At 44.6% G+C, this 25,357-nt stretch overlaps 1 protein-coding gene across 6 annotated transcripts in view; it reads left to right on the top strand.

Annotated features, from left to right (window-relative positions):
• The window catches only part of LOC119979037 (neuron navigator 1-like), an 806,372-nt gene that overhangs the window by 745,100 nt on the left and 35,915 nt on the right, over nucleotides 1–25,357 (top strand). For all 6 annotated transcript variants that reach the window (XM_038821010.1, XM_038821009.1, XM_038821014.1 and 3 more), the window contains 4 exons: nucleotides 3,364–3,517; nucleotides 9,615–9,783; nucleotides 13,777–13,874; nucleotides 19,344–19,439. In XM_038821010.1, the coding sequence (XP_038676938.1) occupies nucleotides 3,364–3,517; nucleotides 9,615–9,783; nucleotides 13,777–13,874; nucleotides 19,344–19,439 (517 nt within the window). The remainder of the gene's footprint in view (nucleotides 1–3,363; nucleotides 3,518–9,614; nucleotides 9,784–13,776; nucleotides 13,875–19,343; nucleotides 19,440–25,357) is intronic.

Genomic DNA, 25,357 nt, shown 5'->3' with positions numbered 1-25,357 from the left:
CTGTGGGAGGAAACCGGAGCACCCGGAGGAAACCCACGCACACACTGGGAGGATGTGCAGACTCCACACAGACAGTGTCCCAAGCCGGAATCGAACCTGGGACCCTGGAACTGTGAAGCGATTGTGCTAACCACTATGCTACCGTGCTGCCCTAATTGCAACACTACTTCTCTACTCGTATATTCCAGTCCTTTTGCAATAAACGCTAGTTTAGCACAGGACTAAATCGCTGGCTTTGAAAGCAGATCAAGTAGTCCAGCAGCACGGTTCGATTCCCGTAACAGCCTTCCCGAACAGGCGCCGGAATGTGGCGACTAGGGGCTTTTCACAGTAACTTCATTTGAAGTCTACTCGTGACAATAAGCGATTTTCATTTTTCATTTCATTCCATTTGCCTTTTTTTTTAAATAATTTTTATTGAGAAATTTTGATTTTATACAACATTGACGCACCTTAGTAAAATACCGAAAATAACAATAATATTAACAATCATATACATTCGCCCCATCCCCATGAACAACCCAACATTTTAACAACAACGCAAATTAACACACTATAAAGTTACAGAATAAACACTACAATAATGCCCCCCCCCCCCCCCCCCCCCCGGGTTGCTGCTGCTATTGACCCAGTTACCTATCTCTGAGCCAGGAAGTCCAGAAAAGGCTGCCATCGTTTATAGAACCCTTGTATTGATCCTCTCAGGGCAAATTTGACCTTTTCCAATTTTATAAATCCCGCCATGTCACTGATCCAGGTCTCCACACTTGGGGGCCTTGCATCCTTCCATTGTAACAGAATCCTTCGACGGGCTACTAGGGACGCAAAGGCCAGGACACCGGCCTCTTTCGCCTCCTGCACTCCCGGCTCTACCGCAACTCCAAAAATCGCGAGTCCCCACCCTGGTTTGACCCTGGATCCAACCACCCTCGACACCGTCCCCGCCACCCCCTTCCAGAATTCTTCCAGTGCTGGGCATGCCCAGAACATATGGGCGTGGTTCGCAGGACTCCCCGAACATCTGGTGCACCTGTCCATTTGCCTTTTTAATTACATGCTGGTGTGCTGCAGTGGTTCCTCCAAAGCAACATAGTGGTCAGACTGGCAGCAAACTAAGTACAGGTACAATATGATGAACAGTCTCAGATCGTGCTACATGGCATGAGATGACCCTAGATGTTCTGGACAAACTGCACAGAATCACCCACCTTCTCCATACATCCTGAACTACAGCATTATGGACCTTTGTCAGATTCCAACAGCATTGTTCATCTGATCCTTACTTCTGCCATGTATAGATTGCATACATCAACCACCTACACCCTCCCCCCTCGTTCTTTCACCTTTAATTTTTTGGAGCATCTTCAAATGTTTAGAACTTTCCTTGCCCCATCTGGAAACGTTGAGGACTGTTCCAACCCTACCTGGCATAATCTATGAGAGCACCCGGATAAAAACGTGACAGTCTAAAGGTGGAGCCACATGTTGTTTCCCTCTGCCTGCTCACCAATTAGAGGGAAACTGTGCAAAGCCCTGTGCCAAATTGGAACCAGAATCCTTCACACTCCTTGACGGTGAAGGAAGGCTTTCTGGCAGCTTCCTAATGGAACAAATATTTTGTTATACATTCCCATTAGCCACATCCTGTAAGGTGTCCCATCGAAGACCTCTTCTGAATTCTAGTGAAGCAGAATCAATGTGCAGACTTGCCCTCCAGCGAATGTTGTTCATCATCCTCGACTTGCTGATCCTCTGCTATCCGGCGAGGTTGCGCTTCTTGGGAATCTGAAAGAAAAATTCAAAAGGATAAGGTGAAAATGAAATGAAATGAAAATCACTTATTGTCACAAGTAGGCTTCAAATAAAGTTACTGTGAAAAGCCCCTCGTCGCCACATTCCGGCGCATGTTCAGGGAGGCTGGTACGGGAATTGAACCGTGCTGCTGGCCTGCCTTGGTCTGCTTTAAAAGCCAGCTCTTTAGCCCTGTGCTAAACCAGCCCCTAAACCAGGTTGTGTTGCTGTGAGGTTGTAAAAGTATGAAATGCATGCTTGCACCATCTGTAACTTGTAACTCTGAAAATAAAGTGGGATTTTGAAGAAGGATTAGGAATGCGGATACCATCATCTTCTCTGGTCACAGTCCTGCCACTGGCCATAACGTCAGCAATGACTGCCCCAGTCCTCAAGCTTAAAATCCTCATCCTTGTGCTTCCTCCATTGACTTTTCCCACTCTATGGCGGCAACTTGCAGCCCCCCATCTCCATCAGAGAGAATGGAAACCTGGGCAGAAAATCCAGAGAGATCGCGTTTCCCGTTTCTCTCTGCCCCTCGCCGGTGATCCCGTCTATCAGGCTCCACCCCACCAGAATGATGACATAAACCACTCCCGCTCATTGTTTCTTCTTTGAAGAGGCTCAATATTTGGAGAGAAAACTGATCTGTGCAACAGGAGAGTTACACACCAGTTTTCAGTCTGAGCCTGAGATAAAATGCGAGAAGATTCCGCCCTATGTCTGTAACTTCTTCCAGACGTACAACCTATCAACATCTCTGCAACCCGGATCTTGCATATCTCGAAGTGCATCACCCAACCATCAACAGCTTTACCTTCAGCTGCCAACACCTTAAAGTCTAGAATTTGTCTCCCCACCTTTAAGATCCTCCTTAAACACTACGGCCGGGATTCTCCAATCCGAGTTTGCCCCGTCACCTCTGCCAGCAAGAACGGAGAATTTGGTTCAGCCAAATCTTCATGCACTGCAGGCAGACCGGAGATTCTCGCCGGCTTGAACGGACGGAGATTCCCGCCTACTTCTTTTATTAAACATTGAGTTACCTCTCCTCATCTCTTGTTATAATAATAATCTTTTATTGTCACATGTTCTATGTATGAAGTTACTGTGAAAAGCCCCTAGTCGCCACCTTCCGGCACCTGTTTGGGTAAGCCGGTACGTGAATTTAACCCGCGCTGCTGGCCTTGTTCTGCATTACAAACCAGCTGTCTAGCCCACTGAGCTAAACCGGCTCACATGACCAGTCATATAACCAGGTGTCAAAGATCTGTTTGATTATGCTCCTGTGAAACACTTTGGGGCTTTTACCACGTTAGAAATGCTATATAAATGCAAGGTGTTGCAATTAAGTCAAAGATAAGCTAAGATCACATTGAACGGTGCAACAGGTTCGAGGGGCTAGATGACCTATTCTTGTTCCTACATTCCCACAGATCATAACACAAGTGTGCTGCATTTTATTAATGATGGCTCTCTAATTAAATTGACTGTACTAAATCGAGAGTTTCTGACATGGCGTGAAAGCGCTCTTGTTGTCCTGAAAAGAATAAGAACATGTTTTTGATGCAGGGTTTATGACTCCCATGAGCCTGAGCTGAAGGAGGTATCAAGCCTGCGGAATGAGTTATGGGATAAGGAAAGAAAGCTGACAGATATTCGCCTGGAGGCACTTAGTTCAGCTCATCAGCTGGAGCAGTTACGAGAAGCCATGCATAATATGCAGGTACGTTGTAAACCATGTAAGGGAATAGAACTGCTACAAATGCTGGCAGTTTGCTTCATGCCAGTAATCGTTGTCTCATTGAGTCAATCTTAATCCTTATCCAGTTACTAAGTGTCTTCAAACGTGTCCAAAGTTTGGTGCATAATGATTGTAACATTTGTCATATGTATAGAGAAATAGCAGATGCATACTGCTTGAGAACAGTTAACTTTAAGCAGTATTGCCAGGCCTGTTATTTTAAAGGTGGAAGCTTCTAGCATTTGATGAGCAGTCTGCTTTGGCTGAAGGATCCTGTGGACAACCGCAGTCCCTCCGCTCAATGGGTGGCTGGGCACTCATCTGCTTTTGGCAAGATTTGAGGGGCATGCTGATATTTTATACACCCAGCATCTGTGACAATCTTAACCATCTTTAGTTAGCGAGAGCTGTTTTACTTTATTCACGTCATTAGTCTAATTTACCTTGTCCAAACTTGATTAACATTAACTTATTTGTCTTCAGATATGTCACAGCCTTTTACTTGCACTGGACGTTCACTGGAAGTAATATCTTGAAAGGAGCCTGTATACATAAAATCAATTGTTTTGAAGTCTTTGAAACAAATGACTTTTGTGATATTCAGATTAAATTATTTATGAGATTCGATTGTAGCCGTAACCCCACATTGTTCTAATTCTTGCTCTGAGGAATACGTCTGAAAAATAATGAGCAATTAAAAAAGTTAATTTGGTATCAAACAACTATCATTTGCAGATGCGCCAGATGGTTATGCACCATGCATTGCGTGATGATAAATGTGGTGTAAATATGTGAATCTAGTGAATATGTCAGAAACAACAGCCGGATTGAAAAACCGCAGTAGTGAGAAATTACAATTTTTTTAAAAGGAATTTTCATATGTTCCTATTTGTCCCTAAATATTCTGTGTAAATAAAATAACACTCAATCTGGGCGAACATGCCACAAGATCCACAACCCCCTGAGCCACCCTACTTCAATAAATGCTCTGATATGTTATATATGTTGGATGAACACGAACTGCAACTCGATGCAGAATCACTTGAAAACAGGGTTCCAATGCTGTAGATGGTTCAACATTGCTTTATTGAACTTGCCGATTAATGTACATAGTTCGCTGTGGGTCGAAACTCTATTGATTTAAGCTTTCTAACCTTGGTCTGGCTTTCCCAGACTTGCTCTGCGCCATGTGTAGTAGGTGCTGATTGTACATTGAACCCTGGCTGTTGCTACAGCTATCACCAGTGCGAAGAGGCTGAGCCTTCCTGCCTCGTGTGTTTTATACTGGTAATGTACCCTGTAGTGTCCTGCCTGGTGATTGGTTGTTCTGTATTCTGTGTGGTGATTGGTTCCTCTGTGTGTCCATCACTGCCTATCTGTATCTCATTATGAACATGAGTGCATATTATGACACACTCAAGGGTGCTTCGTAGAAAAATCCATCCAAAACGACAACTATCTTCAGCTCACATTAAGAAGCTGTTTTTAGACCTCCATCTACTATACACAGTCTCTCAGGTGAGAGAATGGTTGGGCAGATGCACACAGTCTCTTCCAAGTGATTACTGAGAGTATTGCGAGAGTTGCCAAGACCGGATACCCATTGGTTTGCTCCCTCCCATGAAGAAACATCTTTCCTTCACTCAGCACTTGACAGTCCAGATGGAATTAAGAACTTGCTGTGCAGAAAATTGTTGGCACCAAGTTACATCCAGTTACTCATGTACATTATTACTCCAATATCCATGTAATTTCTTCTTGTTCCCAAAGGGTATGCTTAAAATGTTGGAGCTTCATTGCATGTATTTCTTACAACTCTCCATGTGGCTGGTGGACTGATACATTCCATTGCTTGACACCTGACTGCAGTAAATGTGGCACCCTTGGTGTACAAACTCACAACAATTAGTTCCGACTTCTTTTTGAATAATGTAACAATATAAAGGCCACACATCCAATCACATTTTAAAATACAATTGAATTAATATAATAAGCCATGGTATTTCTTATTTTAATATTGCCAACACCCTTACTCACATCTGGGGACTTGTGCCATAATTGGGAGAGATGTCCCACAGGCTAGTCATTCCCACCAGATCATATCTCACAGCTAATGTCCCAGACACAACCATAAACATCTCTGATTTTTCCTGACTATCCGGCACAAGAGACCTAAAAGAGGCTTCAGCACAATGTTATCCAGCCGGGAGGGTGTTACCCTCAGAGTCCTCAACATTGACTCCAGACTCGATGAAATCGTAAGCCACAGAGTTCAGGCTGGCAAGGGAACTTGTCGCTACTTACCAGCTACCATCCTCCCTCAGCCGATGAATCAAAACTCCTTAATGTTGAACACCATTTGGAGGAACCACCGATGATGGCAGGGGCCAGAATGTACTCGAAATGGAGGACTTCAATGTACTACAATCCCAGCTGATGTTACTACCGGACAAATCAGATCTGAGGAGGGAGCACAGCCTCATAGATCCAACTTTTATTTTTTGTTTAGATTCCTGATGAATAGTGAGAGGACTGCCAATGAACTTGTAACAAAAGAATAAAATATTTATTAAACATGATAAGATTAACTATAATACAGTACTTCTTTACTCTGGCTATACCTTTACAGATTTGTAAGGATAATACAAGTTACAAACTTTATCCTATACTCTATTATTCTCAATTAGTACACAGTCCATGTTAACCAATAGGTGAAATGTGGTCAGACAGACCAAACTCTCAAACCAATTGACCAATAAAACGTCTATGGATTTCTCAATTCACCCTCAAAGCTTTTCACACTGTGATCCAACTGGCAGCACAGGAACTCTGACTTTCACATGAGGGTTTCCAAACTCCGCTGTCAAAGAACATGTCTTAGAATCTTCACGAAAACAATGGCCTCGTCAACAAGGATCCACCTCCAGAAATACCCCCTCTCCTTTTGGTATTCCTCTATCCTGGATTGCCACATGTATTCAAGCTTCCATGCAATTTCTCAGGTAACCAGCTGCACCAACAGCACACCACTGCTTCATGGGCTGCATAGGTAGGAGTGACTACCGCACAGTCTATGTGAAGATGAAATCCCACCCTCACACCCTCTATTATGTTGTCCTAAATGGGTTATATTTTGAATCAAACCAGCAACTCAAAACTGGGAATTCATGAGGCGCTGTGGGTTATCAGCAACAGGAGAATTGTATTCAACCACAATCTGTAACCTCATGGAATGGCATATCTCCCACTCTACCATTATCATCAAGCCAAGGAATCAACCTGGTTCAATAAAGAGCACCAGACATACCTAAAATGAGGTGCCAACCTGCCAAAGCTACAACACAGGACAACAGCATGTGATGGGCAGAGCTAATTGAAGCCACAACCAACTGATCAGATCAAAGTTCTGCAATGCTGCTGTATCCAGTTGTGAATAGTGGTGAATAAGATGGACAATCAAGCAAGCTAGCTGGAGAAGGAGATTCTACAAATATCCCCAGCTCCAATGATAGGGAGCACAGCACACCAGTGCAAATGACAAGGCTAAAGCACTTGCAGCCATCTTCAGCCAAACATATCGATTGGATACTCTTGGTCTCCTCCTCAGCTCTGCATGATCACAGATTCCAATCTTCAGCCAATTTGATTCACTACACTTGACATCAAGAAATAGATGAACGCACTGAATAATGAAGTGGCCAACGGTCTTGACAACATTCCTGTTGTAGTATTGGAGACTTGTGCTCTTGAACTAGCTGTGCCTCTCGCCAAGCTGTTCCAGTACAGCTACAGTGCATGGCGATGTGGAAAATTGCCCAGGTATGTTCGGTCCACAAAAAGCAGGACAAATCCAACCCAGTCATTTACTGTCCCATCAGTCTACACTTGATCATCAGCAAAATGATGGCAGCTGTCATTAGCTATACATTTATTGTGCTATAAAGTGCCGTTTACTCAGCACTAACCTGCTCACTGATACTCGGCTTGCGTTCCGTCAGGACCATTTGGGCTCCTGACCTGATTACAGCCTTCATTTCACCATGGACAAAATAACTGAATTCCAGGGGTGGGAGTGACTGCCCTTGACATCAGTGAAGCATTTAACTGAGTGTAGTAGCAAGGAACCCTAGAAGAACTAAAATCAATGGGAATCCAAGGAAAACTCTCCATCAGGTGGAGTCATACCTAGCACAAAGGAAGGTGGTTGCTTGAGGCCAATCATTTAAGACCCAGGACATCGCTAAGGATAGTGTAATTGCCCAACCATCTTCGGCTGCTTCTTCAATGCCCCTCCTTGTATCATAAAGTCAGAAATGTGGATTATGGGGCAGCACGGTGGCGCAGTGGTTAGCACTGCTGTCTCACGGCACCGAGGTGCCAGGTATGATCCAGGCTCTGGGTCACCCCCACAACCCAAAGATGTGCAGGGTAGGTGGATTAGCCATGCTAAATTGGAAAAAATGAAATGGGCATTCTAAATTTATAAAAAAACATTTAAAAAAAAGAAGTCTGGATGCTCATTGATGATTGTGCAATGTTCAGAACCATTTGTGACTCTTCAGATAGAAAAGCAGCCCCTGTCCATATGTAGAAAGACCTTGACAAAATTCAGTCTTCTGCTGATAAGTTGCAAGAAACATTTGTGCCACATAATTGCCAGGCAATGACTATCTCCAGCAAGAGAGAATGTAACCATCTCCCCTTGACATTCAATGTCATCACCATTGCTGAATTTTCCTCCTCCACACTCTTCCTCCCTCCCCCCTCCCATCACATTCTGGGGGTTAACATTGACCAGAAGTCTTTCCCTCCACTATCAATGCACAGTAGCAGCAGTGTGTACCATATAAAAGGGGCACTGCAAAAACTCACCAAGGCTCTCTTGACAGCACCTTCCAAATCCACAACTTCTATCAGCTGGAGAAACAAGGGCAGCAGACACATGGGAACTTCACCACCTGCAAGCCACACACCGTCCTGAACTGGAACTGTATCAACATTTCTTCATTGTCACAGTGTCAAAATCCTGGAAATGCCTACTGAACATCACTGTGGGTGCACCTGCACCAGATGGACTGCAGCAATTCCAGAAGGCAGCTCATCACCATCTTCTCAAGGGCAATTAGGGATGAGCAGCACATGTTGGCCCTGCCAGCGATGCCATATTTCTATGAAATTATTTTTTTTTAAATAAGAAAGAAGCTGAAATATGGCTATCTGATTATATTGATTTTACTGCTGCCTTGAAATTTACTTTCTGCCTAATGTGTGACGTAACTTTTTCTCCTGATGTATAATAACGAGTGATCTGCTTGAAACCAGAATACTCTGTGTTTGACATTTACTCTTAAAAATTGTGATGGTGTAACTGACAGTGGGAATCTTCTATTCCTGCTATTTTTCTTCTGATATATTTTGTGAACCAACATTTCAGAGGATGTATAGGCAATTCAGGTGGAATTTAACCAATTTGAGACAGATCTTCATGTTCATAATTACGTGACCACAACTAAATAGTGTCATCAGAGTTAACAAAGTGGGGGTAGATTTCCGTCTTTGCCATTTGGATGACCATCTGGCGCAATGGATTGTCTGCCCTTTATAAAATTTACCTGATTCCCATTCCATTCCTTTCTGCAGAATTTATAGACGGGGTTTACAGTGGTCAGGTTTTCTGCTTTGTGATACCCGCGCCCAAGAAGCAAAGGGGGAACGCTACCCGTGGTTTTCTCAAAGATTGAAGTAATTTTTAATTTGTGAAACATTTCATTACAAAATTTGCCAAATAGTATTTAAGTCTCTAGCTGAGATTTTGTGAGGTGATTAAGTGAGGACAAAGCTGGATGAGCAGCTTTGAAATACATTTTCTGGAAATCTCCTTGCGCTCAAATGGATTTTTTTTTTCTGCAGTGAATTATATTCCATTCGTTAAGTAGTGCAAATACCAAAAACCTGTGCAAATAATATCGGAAGCAGAAACTTTGGTGCGGAGTTGTGTGTTTCATTTTATGGCTTGCTTGTAATCTCAATGCAAAATAAGAGGCAAATGTCTTTATTAAATTAATCTTGCCTTTTATAGGTGGAAATTGAGGCATTAAAATTGGAAAATGACCGTCTCAAAACGGATACAAGTACTGGAGCTCCACAGGCTGTAACATTATCGTCTGCCACTTCCTCACCTCGGCGATCATTAGGGCTCACCTTAGCTCATTCATTCAGTCTAAGCCTTACAGATTCTGTTGACCAAGGTAATCACGAATGCATATTTTATGCTGTACTTTCATATGTTTGTCTTGAAAAGAGCTTTGACACACAAAACAGAAAAGACTCTGAAACTCACTGCTCCACAAAGAGATTTTCATTGAATCCAATGCTAATTAGACAGCGAGAACTGATTTCACGATGATCTTCGCCTCTGGCACGGTCTGGGAGCTTAACTGGGAAAGCCGAAACTATCCCCCTGCAATCAGCAATTGTTGTTTCCCCCTGCCTCTTCTTACTGTCAATTCTCCTTGGCTCCTTTCTATTCAGTCTGCCATTTGACTTATTCCTGGTTAATCAATCTGCTTAAAAGGTGACACAAGACTGATGAGAGGAACTTAATGGGATTTGCGTGCTCAATCACTTGACGTAACATTATTATCCCATGATTACCCTTAAGTTGAAAATTTCATAAAGATATTTCCACAGCAGCTTATCATAACTCATGCATTGAGTTATTTTGAGGTGCAGTAATTTGTATTCCAACTCATCCAGTTCTCCAATAATCACTGCCTAGACGGTCATGTGCACTTACCAGGTGTGGATCTGGTAAGATCTTCCCTTTTGCTGTCCATATAAATTTAGCTTTGGTATATTTGTTATCTCAATTGAAGAGAGAAAGAAGTGAAAGAGGTTGCATTTATATAGTTCTTTATCAAATTGCATGATGGCCCAAAATATATAACATTTAACAACAGTAAATGCACTTCCATAAAATGAATCCGATATGAGAATTGTGTCATTTGACAATTTCTTAGTCAGCGAAGGGAACAGCCAACATTACAGCTGCCCTGAGTTTGCTGAATCTTTATGCTTCTGTTCTACTTCCTGTTGCGTGACCATTGAGAGGCTAGGAATTGTAAGGAAGGAGGGCGGCACAGTGGTTAGCACTGCTGCCTCACTGCACCAGGGACCCGGTTTCAATTCAGGCCTTAGTTGACTCTGTGGAGTTTGCATGCTCTCCCTGTGTCTGCGTGGGTTTCCTGCGGGTGCTCCGGTTTCCTCCCCACAGTCCAAAGATGTGCAGGTTAGGTGGATTGGCCATGCTAAATTGCCCCTTAGTGTCCAGGGATCTGGAGGTTAGGTTAAGGGGTTATTGAGATAGGGTGGGGAAGTGGGCTAGAGTGGAGAGCTCTTTCAGAGGGCTGGTACATACTCGATGAGCTGAATGGCCTCCATCCGCAGTGCAGGAATTATATGATTCTAATCCACCATGGAGATCTTCAGGTCCTGATTACTGCATGGTGGTAGATGGCCTGAAATGGGAGAAATTCAAAGAAAACCTATTTTGTGAAGAGAGAAATGAAAGAAAAGATAATTGTAACAACATTCTGCTGGACTTTATAAACAGAGGATTCCAGCCTGACTACGACTTTCATGTTAATGCAAGGGGATTTTGGTACGCATTAAGGTGAAAGTGCCAGTATAACTGATGAGTCGTGTCACAATGTGACTTCTGGGCCTAATATATACAAGTGGTTTCAAGTTGTCTTGACACAGGTGGAATATAACCCCAATCCAGTCACATTTAAAACTGCACAGGGAACTTGAGTCTCCTGGCACTACATTAACTTGTTATTGAATCATTTTTAATGCTGTTGGAAAGGAGACAGTTCCACCCATACACTCACGGCATTTAACATAGCTCCCAGGGTATGCCTTTGAAGAACTCCCTTGTAAAGCAGATTCTAAACAACAGGCAAACGTGTCCTGTGGTAAGATCCAGACTTTCTCAGCTGCACCTTGTTTTCAGTTTTGCCATTCTCAGATCATTAGTGGATTACAATTAAAAGAATAAGAGAAATTTCAAATAAAGATTCATTTCTAAAATATGTAAAATAAACAACAAAAGGGGAAGGAAATGGTCATAAAAGAATAATATTGACAGCAATAAAGAGACTATCTTGTCCAAATAAATGTCATAAGAGTGAGGGTAGCCAGCCCACATCTGACACTGCTGACCTGACCAGTTCCAGTGCGGGGTTAGATATTGCAAACACCCCCCCCCCCCCCCTCCCCCCCCCCCCCCCGGCGCCCTCCAACCAAACAGACTTCTGGAGTCAGGCCAGCTTCTCATGGGTATGTGGTTTATGGAACCTCAGGGGAGTTGTCCACCATAGTCTGGATTCAGGAATATTTTGAGAGATATATTTTAATACAGAAATCGATTTTGAGAAAAATTGCTGCTCTTACCACCCTATTTACCTTATTTCACACCTTTCAATCTTGAAAAAACCTATAGATATTGAAAAATCAAAGAAAGAAAAACTTCCATTCGTAAGACCTGGAGCTCATCCAAGCATTCATAATGAGACCATCTAGGAACTGTACCAACAGAAACAGAGGGCTTGACACCTGTTTCTCCAGATGGCCTCATCATGAATACTTTTCTGAACTTACTTTGCTGGAGCATAGAGAGAAATACAGGTGGAAAAGATTGCCCACCTATATAAACCTGAATAATTTTCCTCCTAATTAAATGAATGGATGAGTGATTTTGTAGGCTCTATTACGGTTGTGTAATCTTTCCCGCTCAGGCAGCAAAAACAAAAATCTTGTTCTGGGATTTAATTTGTCAGGGCAATTCTGCCTTTTCCACTTCAATCATTCAACTGTGAACTTGCTGAATGTTTAAGTGTTTGTTATACAAAGTATAAGGCCCCTTAGTTTTTGTGAAGTACTTACTTTTACAACTGAAAATGTTTTGGATATGAAAGTTAACATTTGTGTTAACCCTCATGCAGCAGCGTTTCATGGAATATCTCTAACTTCATGTATCAAAAGTAATTTCTGGTAATTGCTGATTTGTGAAAAAACACAGACCTCGTAACGTACCCAGTAAAAATGATGGGTCCTGAATAACACAATGGGATTATCAATGTAGCTCATACGAAGAAAAAGACCAGCACAGACTCCCTAATTAAATAATTATTCCTGTGCTCTAACATTCTGTGACTCTATTTTATGAATTTAATCATAGCCCACAGTTGACATACACAGTTTGCTACAATATTAATAAACTGTGATAGATCTTTTGGTATAAACGGATAGAGTGCTGTCCAAAATAATTATACAGTGCAGGTGGAAATTTGCGCCTCTGCAAAACAGCCAAGACATTTCATTTAAATTTGGCATGTCTTGGTGTGTCTCATTGCTATTTGCGGCACCAAAAACATTATACTTTTAGTGCCATGACCAATGATTTTTGCCAACTACTCCATAACATTCTGGTTTTGATGAACGAGTCATTATGCTGTATTCTTTGCATTCATAATTATATCTTATTAAATACGTGGAAGGGGCAACAATGCAAAGCCAAGCAACCCAGCCTTTCCTGGATCTGAATGTGCGTGTGTGTGTAAAATTTACTTTTCGTAACAGAAGGAGAGAAATATTTTCTTATTTTGGTTTTAGGAGATGAAGTAGTTGCGGATGTATAATTCACTTAGTTTGTAAATCTACTGTTCTGTAGTTTAAATAGCATAGCATTTCACCCCCATTGTCATACAATACATTATGGAACAATAAATGCACACTTAAGCTCACTGAAGAGTTTGCGCCAGTTTAAATTGGACAGAAAAGATTTGTCCCCGACCTATTTTATGGTGTGAACTTTACCCTACAATTTATGTTTGCTCCCTCATGTCAGTACTGCAGCAGAAATTATATTTTAATGTTTAAAATAACCAGAATTTTCGATCTTAAGTAAAACACAGCACATATTCCATCCTAAGTAGTGATGGAATTTGAGATTTTTTTAATGATTATGTAGTCAGTTGCAGGCAATTTAAGTCTACTTTAAGAAATGTATTTCTTCTGTCTTTTAGTAGTTTTGTCATTTCTATAGCACAAATGTTTTCTTATCCCTAAATTTGGAATAGATACATAGCCGGTGTTGCATGAAAATGAAGGTAAAGCTTTGGTCCCCCTTGTTAAATTTAGTTTTGTTGTATTAATATAATTATCTCTTTCTGATTCAGATGTATCCCCGATGGATGGAGTGACGAGTTCCTCCCTCAAGGAAGAAAGAAATGTTCGAATTGTGGTCCTTCTGACTGAGGAGCAGATTTGCAACGAAGTAAGATGCATATTAATATAGGCATCGTTTGAGATCTGCTACATAATGAATAGAAATTACAAAGGGGTTCCCAGGCCAAGACCATGACTGGGTCATGGGGTTGAATTTTACGGCCACTTGCAGACTGGAAGACAGGGAGGTGGACCCATGAATGAGGGCGCTGTCATTGGCCGTGTGCCCACTGCTGGTCCATTCACCACCACCCCTAACCCCACCACTCTTTCAAATGCATCCAGGAGGCTTTAGGTGGGTTGCCCGCTCATAGCCCTCTTGAAGTGGGTAATACATAATCAGGTAAGGGCCTCATCTTGCCACGGCTCTAATTTAACTGTGGAAGAGGCCTGTGCCCACCACGTAGCCCAGCATATTTAACCCTGCCTGTTAGTCGGGCTTCAATTAGGTCCCCGACGCACCTTAATATCCAGGTCCATTGCCAAAGGGGCTGGTTTAGCTCACCAGGCTAAATCGCTGGCTTTTAAAGCAGACCAAGCAGGCCAGCAGCACGGTTCGATTCCCGTACCAGCCTCCCCGGACAGGCGCCGGAATGTGGCGACTAGGGGCTTTTCACAGTAACTTCATTGAAGCCTACTCGTGACAATAAGCGATTTTCATTTCATTTTCATTCATTCAATTCCAAATCCTTGACCTACCTGCAGTACCAAGAGTGGGCACTACTCTTGCTTGGCATTATCAATGTGCAGGGCTGCCAGCTTTCAATTGGCCGACAGCTCTTTGAGGTGGGATCTCATCCTGGAGACGGCTGCATGACCCGCCTCATACTAATTAAAGGACTGTAACCTTCAGCGTATAATCCAGCCCTAGAGACAGGATGGTCTTTGGTTATGTGCTGAAGTAATTGAATGCATTACAGGTCGCAATGTGAGCATTATTATTTGACCTCTGTACCCCGGTTAAGAAACTGAGTTAGCGTTCATGCTCCCTACTGCTACCTCCAAGTCACACAAATTGATGTAACACAAGGACAGAACCAGAATCAACGGTTGTAACTCTTTTGCCCAAACTGTTTTTCAAAACTCTCCACCAGTACATGTCAAAAAATTACCCTGCCAATACTTCAGTGAATGCTGGTGGTGTGTCAACACTGGGAAAATGTACTCATCTTCCACGTAAAGTGTTGTTACATAATTGAAGAAGTTAATTGGGGCAGTACGGTAGCATTGTGGATAGCACAATTGCTTCACAGCTCCAGGGTCCCAGGTTCGATTCCGGCTTGGGTCACTGTCTGTGCGGAGTCTGCACGTCCTCCTTGTGTGTGCGTGGGTTTCCTCCGGGTGCTCCGGTTTCCTCCCACAGTCCAAAGCTGTGCAGGTTAGGTGGATTGGCCATGATAAATTGCCCTTAGTGTCCAAAATTGCCCTTAGTGTTGGGTGGGGTTACTGGGTTATGGGGATAGGATGGAGGTGGTGACCTTGGGTAGGGTGCTCTTTCCACGAGCCGGTGCAGACCTGATGGGCTGAATGGCCTCCTTCTGCACTGTAAATTCTATGATAATCTATGATAAATGCTTAATAGTTGGTGTCTGGGAAACTGTATCCTAACCAAGAGTTAGTATCGTTACATAAGGAGGAGGGAAGGAAAAACACATTTTTTAGTAGAACCTTGATTCATCATTCTTTGATTCTCCATTATCTGGAAGGATTTTTCTGCACAGTGGGAGACCAATTGAAATTGGGGATGGCAGAATTGTTTACTTGTTTCAGACTCTGGTCCTTCTGTGAACAAGATTAGTTGGCAGTACCTGAGCTGAACAGTAGGCTGACCTTCCCCATCATGCCTGGCCATAGCTGGCAAAAGAATTATTGTCCCCAGCTAGAAAGAAAACAACAATTTGTAGAATTACATCAGCTGCAGTGATTGGCTGTCTCTGCGTCACTGGTCTTAAAAGTGCTTGCATTGCAGGACTGAATTGTTTAATACAGTGACCGCTCATCCCTTTTATTGCAAGATTGTGGTTGATGTCTCTTAGCTCTGTGGTGGAGTCATTGGCTGCAATTACAGGCATCTACCTGGGGAAGCTAATGGGCCAGTTGTTGCAGCAGGAGCTAAGTTTGCTGGTGGGAATAATGGAGAGTGTGCGCTGCGAGAAAATATTAAAAAAGGACTGTGTTCGAGACAGTGCAAGCCAAATTTGTACAGCCTATCCTCATAATTTAATCCTTTTAATTCCTGAAATAATTCTGATAAATCTACTTTCTAAGGCCAAATAATATTTCCTGAGGCACAGTGCGCAAAACTGAACAGGCACTCTAGACAGATCTTCCATTATCCGTTATGATTACTTTTTGTACCAGTGCACTAGCTTTTAGTGATTTTGCTGCACGGGCATTTTTGGCTCCACCATATTCTTTAGTCCCTAATTATTATGGATGTACTTTGATTTATCTTGCTTAAATCTACCCTTGTGTCATTTACATATTAGGCCACAAATTCAAATTGAAAATTTAATTGAGCAAAAACACCAAATGAGCTTTTATTTGGCTCCCAACCTTTCAAACCAGAAATATTCAAAAACACTACTTCAGCAGTCAAATACACTCTAAAGTGGGCATTTTACTATTACTGCACCAAATACCTATAATGCAATATATCTGAAACTCCTACATTCATCACACCATGCTCCGCAAATTTCCGAGCGCATTCGGCACTTCATCCCTGAGAATGGGCAGTGCTATATCTCTCACACCTCCCACTGTGACAACACATTAAAGATGTGCCAGTGCTGGCATGGGCCCACCAGCCCCACTCCCTAACCCCTATGGAAGATAATATATCCCCCCCCCCCTCCACACACAACATCAACGCTCATGCCTCTCATATCTGCCACTTTTCTCTATTGATGGGAATTCCACGAGCTGACAGTGTTTTTTTTCTCCAATTCAGGGGTAATTTAGCGTGGCTAATCCACCTACCCTGCACATCTTTGAGTTGTGGAGGTGAGACCCAAGCAGACACAGAGAGAATGTGCAAACTGCACAAGGAAAGGGACCCGGGGCCGGTATCGAACCTGGGTCCTCGGGGCCATGGCACAACAGTGCTAACCACTGTGCCCCCGGGTTACCTTTGGGCTGACAAAGTGTTGAGAGCCTGCCGAGCCCATACATAATGTGGAGAAAATCAGCAGGACCCCTGACCTTGGGGCGGTGCAGTAGTAGCTGAGATTTGGCATTTAGCATCTCTGAACTCAATGATAAGCCAGCTCATTGGCAGGACGCACTGAGCTCTCTGTCAGGCAGGGGTCAAACATGTCGCTGAGGATGAGAGGAGCATTGCTCTGTCTTCAATACAAGTCATCATCATTCTCCTGCAGTATGTGGCCAATTGCTTTAGCACCCTGCTTATGAATGCAGGCACCATGATAAGGGCCTCCTGCAGGCACCACATTAGTGATTTGTTGTTAGGCCCCCATGGTGGGAGAGCTCTTGATTCCCTAGACCTGGTCATCCCCAAACCAAGATGTTGTGAGGGAATCCCTCGCTCTGTGCCCCATGCGGGCCCTGGCCATTGTCCGAGGTCCTTCCTCCTCCTCCTCCCCATGTTGACCCTCACCACCTTCCTTGACCTCCTCATCCGAGGAAATGTGGAGCACCGTCATCTCCTCCTGGTCCAGCTACTCGCTCTGCTGCAATGCCAGGTTGTGCAGAGCACAGCAGACCATAGTCATACAGGACACCCTTCCAGGGACGGAAATGGAGGGCTCCCCCGGACTGGTCCAAGCACCAAAACTGCATCTTCAGCAGTCCAATCGCCTGCTTGACCAGTGCACGCATTGACGCAAGAGTCTTGTGGCGAGTATCAGCGGGTGTTTGCGGCCTCCACACTGGCATCATCAGCCAACTCCTGAGGCGGTACCCTTTGTCCCCGAGGAGCTGTCCTTCCTGCTCTCTCACAAAGCCAGCTGGGATCTGCAAACACTGCAAGTTGTAACTACAATGCCGCTCCCCGGGAAATAGGCACGCACCTGCATGATTCGCTTTACGTGATCACAGACAATAGGGACATTGAGGGAGTGGTATCTCTTGCGGTTCATAATGGCACCCTCTGCCACCATGGAGACCGCAGAGCACATGAGTGCAATCAATGGCACCCTGCACCTTGGGCATACCTCCTAAGTGGGCGAACCCCATGGCTCTGGCATTCTGGCTCGCCTGGTCCAGGTCCAAGTTGATGTATATGTGGGGCCCTCATGAATAGAACATCTTTAATCTCACTTATGCACTTGTTGCTGACTTGAAATAAGCCAATGGCATAGAAGTTCAGAGTGGCAGTAACATTAAAAGCCACAGGCAATGGGTGACCTCCCAGTTCACGTGGTGTCAACTTTTGCATCACCTGGCACAGATGTTTCACCATCCCTCGGGACAGTCTCTTCCGGTACTGCAACCAGTGATGCCCACAGCCCGTAAATGAATAAAACAAAAAGAAAAAAATAGTTTGAGGTGAAAATATCATCAGTCTGAACACAAAAATACAGAAGCAGGATTCTCCGGCCTCCCAGTCGTGTGTTTTCCGGCAGCGAGAGGTGGCGCCCCTTTCACAGCCGGCAGGATTCTCCGTTCCCGTCACTGTCAATGGGAATTCCCATTGAAGCCACCATTTGCCGTCGGGAAACCTACAGGTGATGGTGTGCTGCCAGCAGGACCATTGAATCCCGCCACCAGCAAACGGTCAGAGAATTCCGGCCCAAGCGAATCCCAAATGTACATTATACCAATTTAACCAAAATGTTGGTTTTGCCGAATGAAAGAGATTGGGTTGTAAATAATGGTTTGGGGTGAGTGTTTTGGTTTATTTTTTAATTCGATTCGGCTGAAATGTTCCCTCGTGGAAATTATTTTATTCAATCGTTTGCTGATTCCTCTTTGCTTTTGTGTATGGCTCTGCACTGTGAAATAAATTTAAACCTTTTTTGTTTGAACCTATTGCTGTTCACTGATTATTTTATTGCAGATCTAAGGGTGAACTATGCAATCCTGGTTTTAAGGAAAATCCTTTTTTACGGAATGAACTGGGCCCGACGCATTTCGTAAAAACGAGATTTATCTCTATATGTGTTTTCTTCAACAAAGCAATCAATTTCTTTCTACATTTTAACTAAATAGGATTGACCTGAGTCCTGCTCTGTCTGAGAATTGATGATGGTTTGGCTGATTGAAAAGCTTAGTTTGCAATCTCATCTTTTTCCTTAGTCCACAATATGATACGCATGCTTGGTCTGTTATTGTTTATCTCTGAATTATACCATTTCGTAAATCAACCCAAATGCACAGAGGTCACTGTTTAATTGATTACCAATTTTTCAACTGTCGGGAAAGTCATGAATCTGAGCATTGGAAACATTTTCCAATTTTAGTTCCCTACCTATTTAAGCCCCACTTACAAAGCAAATGCATTTGTCAATATACTCTATACTACCAGGTACAACATTTTTTTTTCTCTCTGTCCCAACAGACCACAAAGCAGCAAGAATTTTTCATTGGTTCGACCAAAGTAAATGGAACAACTGAGTGGACTATGTTAGATGGAGTTATCTGCCAACTATTTAAGGTATGTTTGTTTTGTTGTCCTATGTGATTACCTCCCTGCCTTGGATCCTGATAAAAATTGGTGCAACCAATGAAGTGTTCATTTACATAAAACCGATGAGGTGCAGATGCTAATTAAGCCTCCTGCCAGCGCCTTCTCAAAATCAACCAAGTTAGATGCCAAGGCTGGCTCACAGAGGCAGGTGCTGGGAGGAGAGAACAATAGCAGGAGGGCTGTTGGCCCAGGCTGGCAATGCAGCATGTGTTTATTTAAAAATAAATGACGTACCTTTTTCTCAGCAACCTCCGCAACCACTTTAAACAACAGCTATAGGCAACAGGAGACGTGGAAAACCAGATCTGTATCCTGAAAATTGCTGCTTGAACTCAGTTTAGTATATTCAAAGCAAAATAACACTTGGAAGTTCCCATTTATAATTTGGCAGCAAGCTAACTCCATGGGTGAAATCAAGCCCAGGAGACTGCTGCTCAAAATGGACCCCCAAAACCCAATTTTACCTCACAGCATGGGTGCGACATGGGACAATTCATCCCTCACCCCCCCACCAGTCTATTTTCTCCATGTGGCGCTAACAATTATACTCAAAGACGAGAGACAAGTACAATAGAGGCTTTATTGCTGTGCGATGCTATTCCTCCATCTGCAACTGTAGACTAGGGTCTGAGTGACTCACACGCATATTTATACACAAGCTCCCTGTGGGCGGAGCTAGCCGGCAGGGGCTTACCGGAGGAACCTGTATTACAGGTACAGGCATACATCCCCCTACTGCAAGTACACATCACTGCAGTGGTTATATCACCACACTCCAGTTGATTCTTGTCACTGTATTTGTCAGGGTGAACTTTTACAGTCTCTGGATTTCTGAGATCACGGAGGAACATTCTTTCCCAGTTTCTTCCTTTGAAAAATGCAATCAAAACAAGCTTGTAACCTTTCTTCTGTATACACCCTCCTCCCCACCCCAATTCTACTTAAACTGCTCTGAAATTGAATTATGTACTCCAATGCTTGTTATGGAACTGGTTTAGTGACAAAGTTAGACACAAGTTGCTGTATAGGACTATGATATGGAGATGCCAGTGTTGGACTGGGGTGGGCACAGTAAGAACAAAAAACAAAGAAAAGTGCAGCAAAGGAACAGGCCCTTTGGCTCTCCAAGCCTGCGCCGACCATGCTGCCCGTCTAAACTAAAATCTTCTACACTTCCGGGGTCGATATCACTCTATTCCCATCCTATTCATGTATTTGTCAAGATGCCCCTTAAACGTCACTATCGTCCCTGCTTCCACCACCTCCTCTGACAGCGAGTTCCAGGCACCCACTACCCTCCGTGTAAAAAAACCCACTTTGTACACCTCCTCTAAACCTTGCCCCTCATGTATTAAATCTATGCCCCCTATGACCGCTCTACCCTGGGAAAAGGTCCACTCTGTCTATGCCCCTCATAATTTTGTAGACCTCTATCAGGTTGCCCTCAACCTCCGTCGTTCCAGTGAGAACAAACTGAGTTTATTCAACCTCTCCTCATAGCTAATGCCCTCCATACGAGGCAACATCCTGGTAAATCTCTTCTGCACCCTCTCCAAAACCTCCACATCCTTCTGGTAGTGTGGCGACCAGAATTGCACACTATACTCCAAGTGTGGCCTAACTATGGTTCTATACAGCTGCAACATGACTTGCCAAGCTGCAGCATGACTTGCCAAAAGAAGTCATACAACAGGGAGGGGCAGCACGGTGGCACAGTGGTTAGCATTGCTGTTTCACGGCATCGAGGTCCCAGGTTCGATCCCGGCTCCGGGTCACTGTCCGTGTGGAGTTTGCACGTTCTCCCTGTGTTTGCGTGGGTTTCACTCCCACAACCCAAAGATGTACAGGGTAAGTGGATTGGCCATGCTAAATTGCCCCTTAATTGGGAAAAATTAATTGGGTACACTAAATTTGTAAAACAAAAGTCTTACAGCACCAGGTTAAAGTCCAGCACATTTATTTGTAATCACTAGCTTTTGGAGCGTAGCTCCTTCATCAGGTTAGTGAAGAGGTAGGTTACACAAACAAACAAACAGTCAAAGCCAATGATGCAAGATGATACTTTGAATGCGAGTCTTTGTTGGTAATTAAGTCTTTACAGGTCCAGATGGTGCGATTGGAGAGAGGGATAATCACAGGTGCTTGGGATTATGCCATGGTTGCATTAGCAGAGACACAGCTCAATAAGGTCAGGAACGGGTCCTTAATATTGCTGGCTACCAAATATTCAACAATGATACAGAAGACAAAGAAGAGGGATATTACAATATTGATTAAGCATGATGTTGCCGTTCCAAATACAAAAAAGTATATTCATCACAATTCTATGACTGAATCTAGTTGCTTTGAGTAAAGGAACATAGATGAATCTGTCCCATGGCTTGGAAGCATTGTATGGAGTTCCAAACACTGAGAAAGTAGTTTGAGCAAATCTGTTGCTAAATTTCAAAGTCATGTATCAATAATAGAATAGTAATGAGAGGAGACTTTGGGCGCGATTCAGAGCCCTGTTGTGCCCGGCGCAGATCTGGGTGCAATGGGCAAATCGCACGCAAGTTCTAAATTGGGTTCCATGCTGGGTGCAAATCAACTCACTCATTGCACCCGGCGCGATCTGGATATTTAACTTCGCAAAATTGCTCATTTAAATACCCGGAAGCCAGATTCACCTGGTGCCCGGGACTCACCGGCCATGCCTGGGAGACCTCTCCAACGCGCCGTTTAGTACTGGTTCATACAAATCTGGACCAGTCGTAACGGCACCTTGGTGGGGGAGGTTGGGGGTCTCTAAGGCCATTGGAGAAAACTGCCAGGTGCTCGGGGTGACACCCAGGCACTGCCAGGCACCAGGCCTGGTTGGAGGGGAGGGGGGGGGAGGGGGGGTCGTCTTTCCAGAGAGAGGGGGTGAGGGGGGTTCAAGGGAGCCTCCCCAAGGTTGAGGGTGAAGGGGGTTCAGAAATGCGGAGGGGGACTTGAGAAGGGAGGGGGGAACATTGGGGCTGACGGAGAAAATGGCACTCCGATCTGCAAGGAGCTTTTCGCCAGCAGGAAAACCCTCAAAGTGCGGCCTCGGTGGAGTAAACTCCCTGAGGTAAAAAAAACGGCAAAGTGCTAATGAATAGTTGGATGCATCTCAATGCTGCAACCACTGAGAAACATGCTGCTAATCACACCATTCAGCGGACATTAACTACAACCCACTGAATTGCACCCTTTATGCATTCTAATATAGACAAGAGAAAACAGTGCTAAATATCAGAAGATAGAAATATTTCTGATTTGTATACAGGGGACATTTCTCGATCAATATATTTGTAGTCCGATGAAGAAGGAAGAAGCAATAGATGTTGGTGTGGGAAATGAAATAGCACAAGTGCATCGTGTCACAGTAGGAGATCCTCTTGCTAACGTTGGATCACACCATCATTCGGCTTTCAGTAATAATGGAGAGTTCAGAAAATAATGCTCAAAAATGCTCAATGAGAGGGCAAACAACAGTGGGGAAAGTGGACATCCCTGCCTCGTCCCCCGGTACTGTCATAATATACACCAGTATATCATGGTGCAGAAACACACTGATGGACACACACAGGGACCAATCAACATGTACAAACACAGGCAGCACGGTGGCCTAGTGGTTAGCACAACCGCCTCACGGCACTGAGGTCCCAGGTTCGATCACGGCTCTGGATCACTGTCCGTGTGGAGTTTGCACATTCTCCCCGTGTTTGTGTGGGTTTCGCCCCCACACCACAAAAATGTGCAGGCTAGGTGGATTGGCCACGCTAAATTGCCCCTTAATTGGAAAAAATGAATTGGGTGCTCTAAATTTATTTTTAAAAATTTTTTTAAATTCTAGCTTTGGGAGACGTATTTTAAATAATTGCATTTGAAGAATGCATTCTAGATGTTTTCTTGATACAGTCACAACAAAAAAACATTGATTTTGGAGATTGCCCAGCAGTTGGGATAGCAACCGCAACGTCATTATTGATTCAGGTGCAAAATGGAAAGCTGATTTAATGTTAAGAAGAATGAATTCTAAACATCTTGTTCATGTGAGGCGTGCTTGTGGTTGTTGGAGGGGGGGGCATCCACTGGACCTTGGGTCACTGAAATGGGGGGCTCTCTGATATGGGAAGATGGTCTCTGATATGGGGGTCTCTGATGAGGGGCTCGCTATGGGGGGTCTCTGATATGGGGTGTCTGATGGGAGGGTCTCTGATATGAGGTCTCTGATATGAGGGGGGTGCCTGTTATGGGAGGTCTCTGATGGAGGGTTGATGGGGGTCTGATAGGTGTCTGTGGGGGCGGTCACTGGTGGGGAGGTTTGAAGAGGATCTGGTGGGGTAGGGTCACCCTTATGTGTACGTGCTGTGGGGGGGGGGGGGGGGGGGGGGGGGGGGGGGGGAGGCATATGACCCAGAAATTCCCATGGTTGGAGTGGGCAGGGAGGAAGCCCCTATTTGCCAGTGGGGTGGGAGTAGGATTTGTGTTGTTTGGGGGAAGGGAGCCAGCTGCTGGATCTCGGTATCGGACTCAAAATGGTGACCCAATAGTAGGATTCGGAGCAGAATCCCTCGAGCTCCCCACCATGCATAAATTAACATGGCAATGCAAAAGGAATCGCTCCTAGGCACTGCTTCTAGAGACAGCGCAAACCGGACACCAATTCACATCTGACGGGAGAGCAACCAAAAAATTACTAAGTGTCATTCTGGGTGTGGGCAGCATGGTGGAGCAGTGGTTAGCACTGCTGCCTCACAGCGCCGAGGACCCAAGTTCGATCCCGGCCCCGGGTTACTGTCCGTGTGGAGTTTACACATTTTCCCCGTGTCTGCATGGGTCTAACCCTCACAACCCAAAGATGTGCAGGGTAGGTGGATTGGCAGTGCTAAATTTCCCCACAATTGGAAAGAAATAATTGGGTACTCCACACTGAGGGCTGAGTTCTCCGGTCCCCCAGTGTCGTGTTTCTCGGCAGCGTGCCATTCACTGGTGGCGGGATTCTATCTTCCCGCTGCTTGTCAATGGGAAACCACCCACGCTGCCAGGAAACCCGTTGGCGGGGTGCACTGTCGGCGGGAAACATGAATCACAACGATTGGAGAATTCTGGCCTTAGGGCATGGTTTACTGGCCTCTTCGCACATGTCTTTGTGGCGCGGCAAGGCTGTTTAATCTTGTGAGAGGTGGCTCACAAGGATCGCGACACTCAGACCCCTTGTGAGATCTAACGAGATCTCGTGAGACGCTGGATCTGGAACTCGCCCATGGCTCACTTAAATGCGCCCAATGCTCACAAGGCCCGGGAACAAACGCCCACGCCTGCGAGTTCTCACTATGGCACTGTTTAGCACTGGTCCACCCAATCCACTCAACCATGAACCAGGCGTAACGACACCTGGGGCAGGAGGGTGGGTCTCCCAGGCCGTTGGAACCCTCGGTAGGTCAGGCTCTGCACAGAGTGGTACACTGGCACTACAGGTTACCTCCAGGCATCTTGGCACCGCCAGCCTGACACTGCCACTGAGGCACACTGGCAATGCCACCCAGTTGTGTTGGGGAGGGTGTGCACGGGTTAAGCCAGGGGCCAAGGGGTTGGGCCGATCTCTTCCTGCACTGACGAGTGGAGCTCCTCAGTGCAGGAAATGCACGGAGTGCTGCCTTGGCGTGGCGTTCCCCACTGAGATATTCCGTTCGATCGAGCCAAGAATGACCCCTCTAATTCCACCCAGAACAGACACTTTTGTTTTCATTAGATCGTGCCCCATATCTCAGCAATGTTTTGATTTGATTTGACTTATTATTGTCACATGGTGGGTCATACAGACCCATATCTCTGCTGAATGCAGACGCCAAAATACTGGCCAAAATCCTAGCCAA

Source organism: Scyliorhinus canicula, chromosome 15, assembly GCF_902713615.1.
Source record: "Scyliorhinus canicula chromosome 15, sScyCan1.1, whole genome shotgun sequence".
Lineage (NCBI taxonomy): Eukaryota > Metazoa > Chordata > Chondrichthyes > Carcharhiniformes > Scyliorhinidae > Scyliorhinus > Scyliorhinus canicula.
Note: the sequence above shows the minus strand (reverse complement) of the source record. Positions and strands in the feature narration are given on the sequence as shown.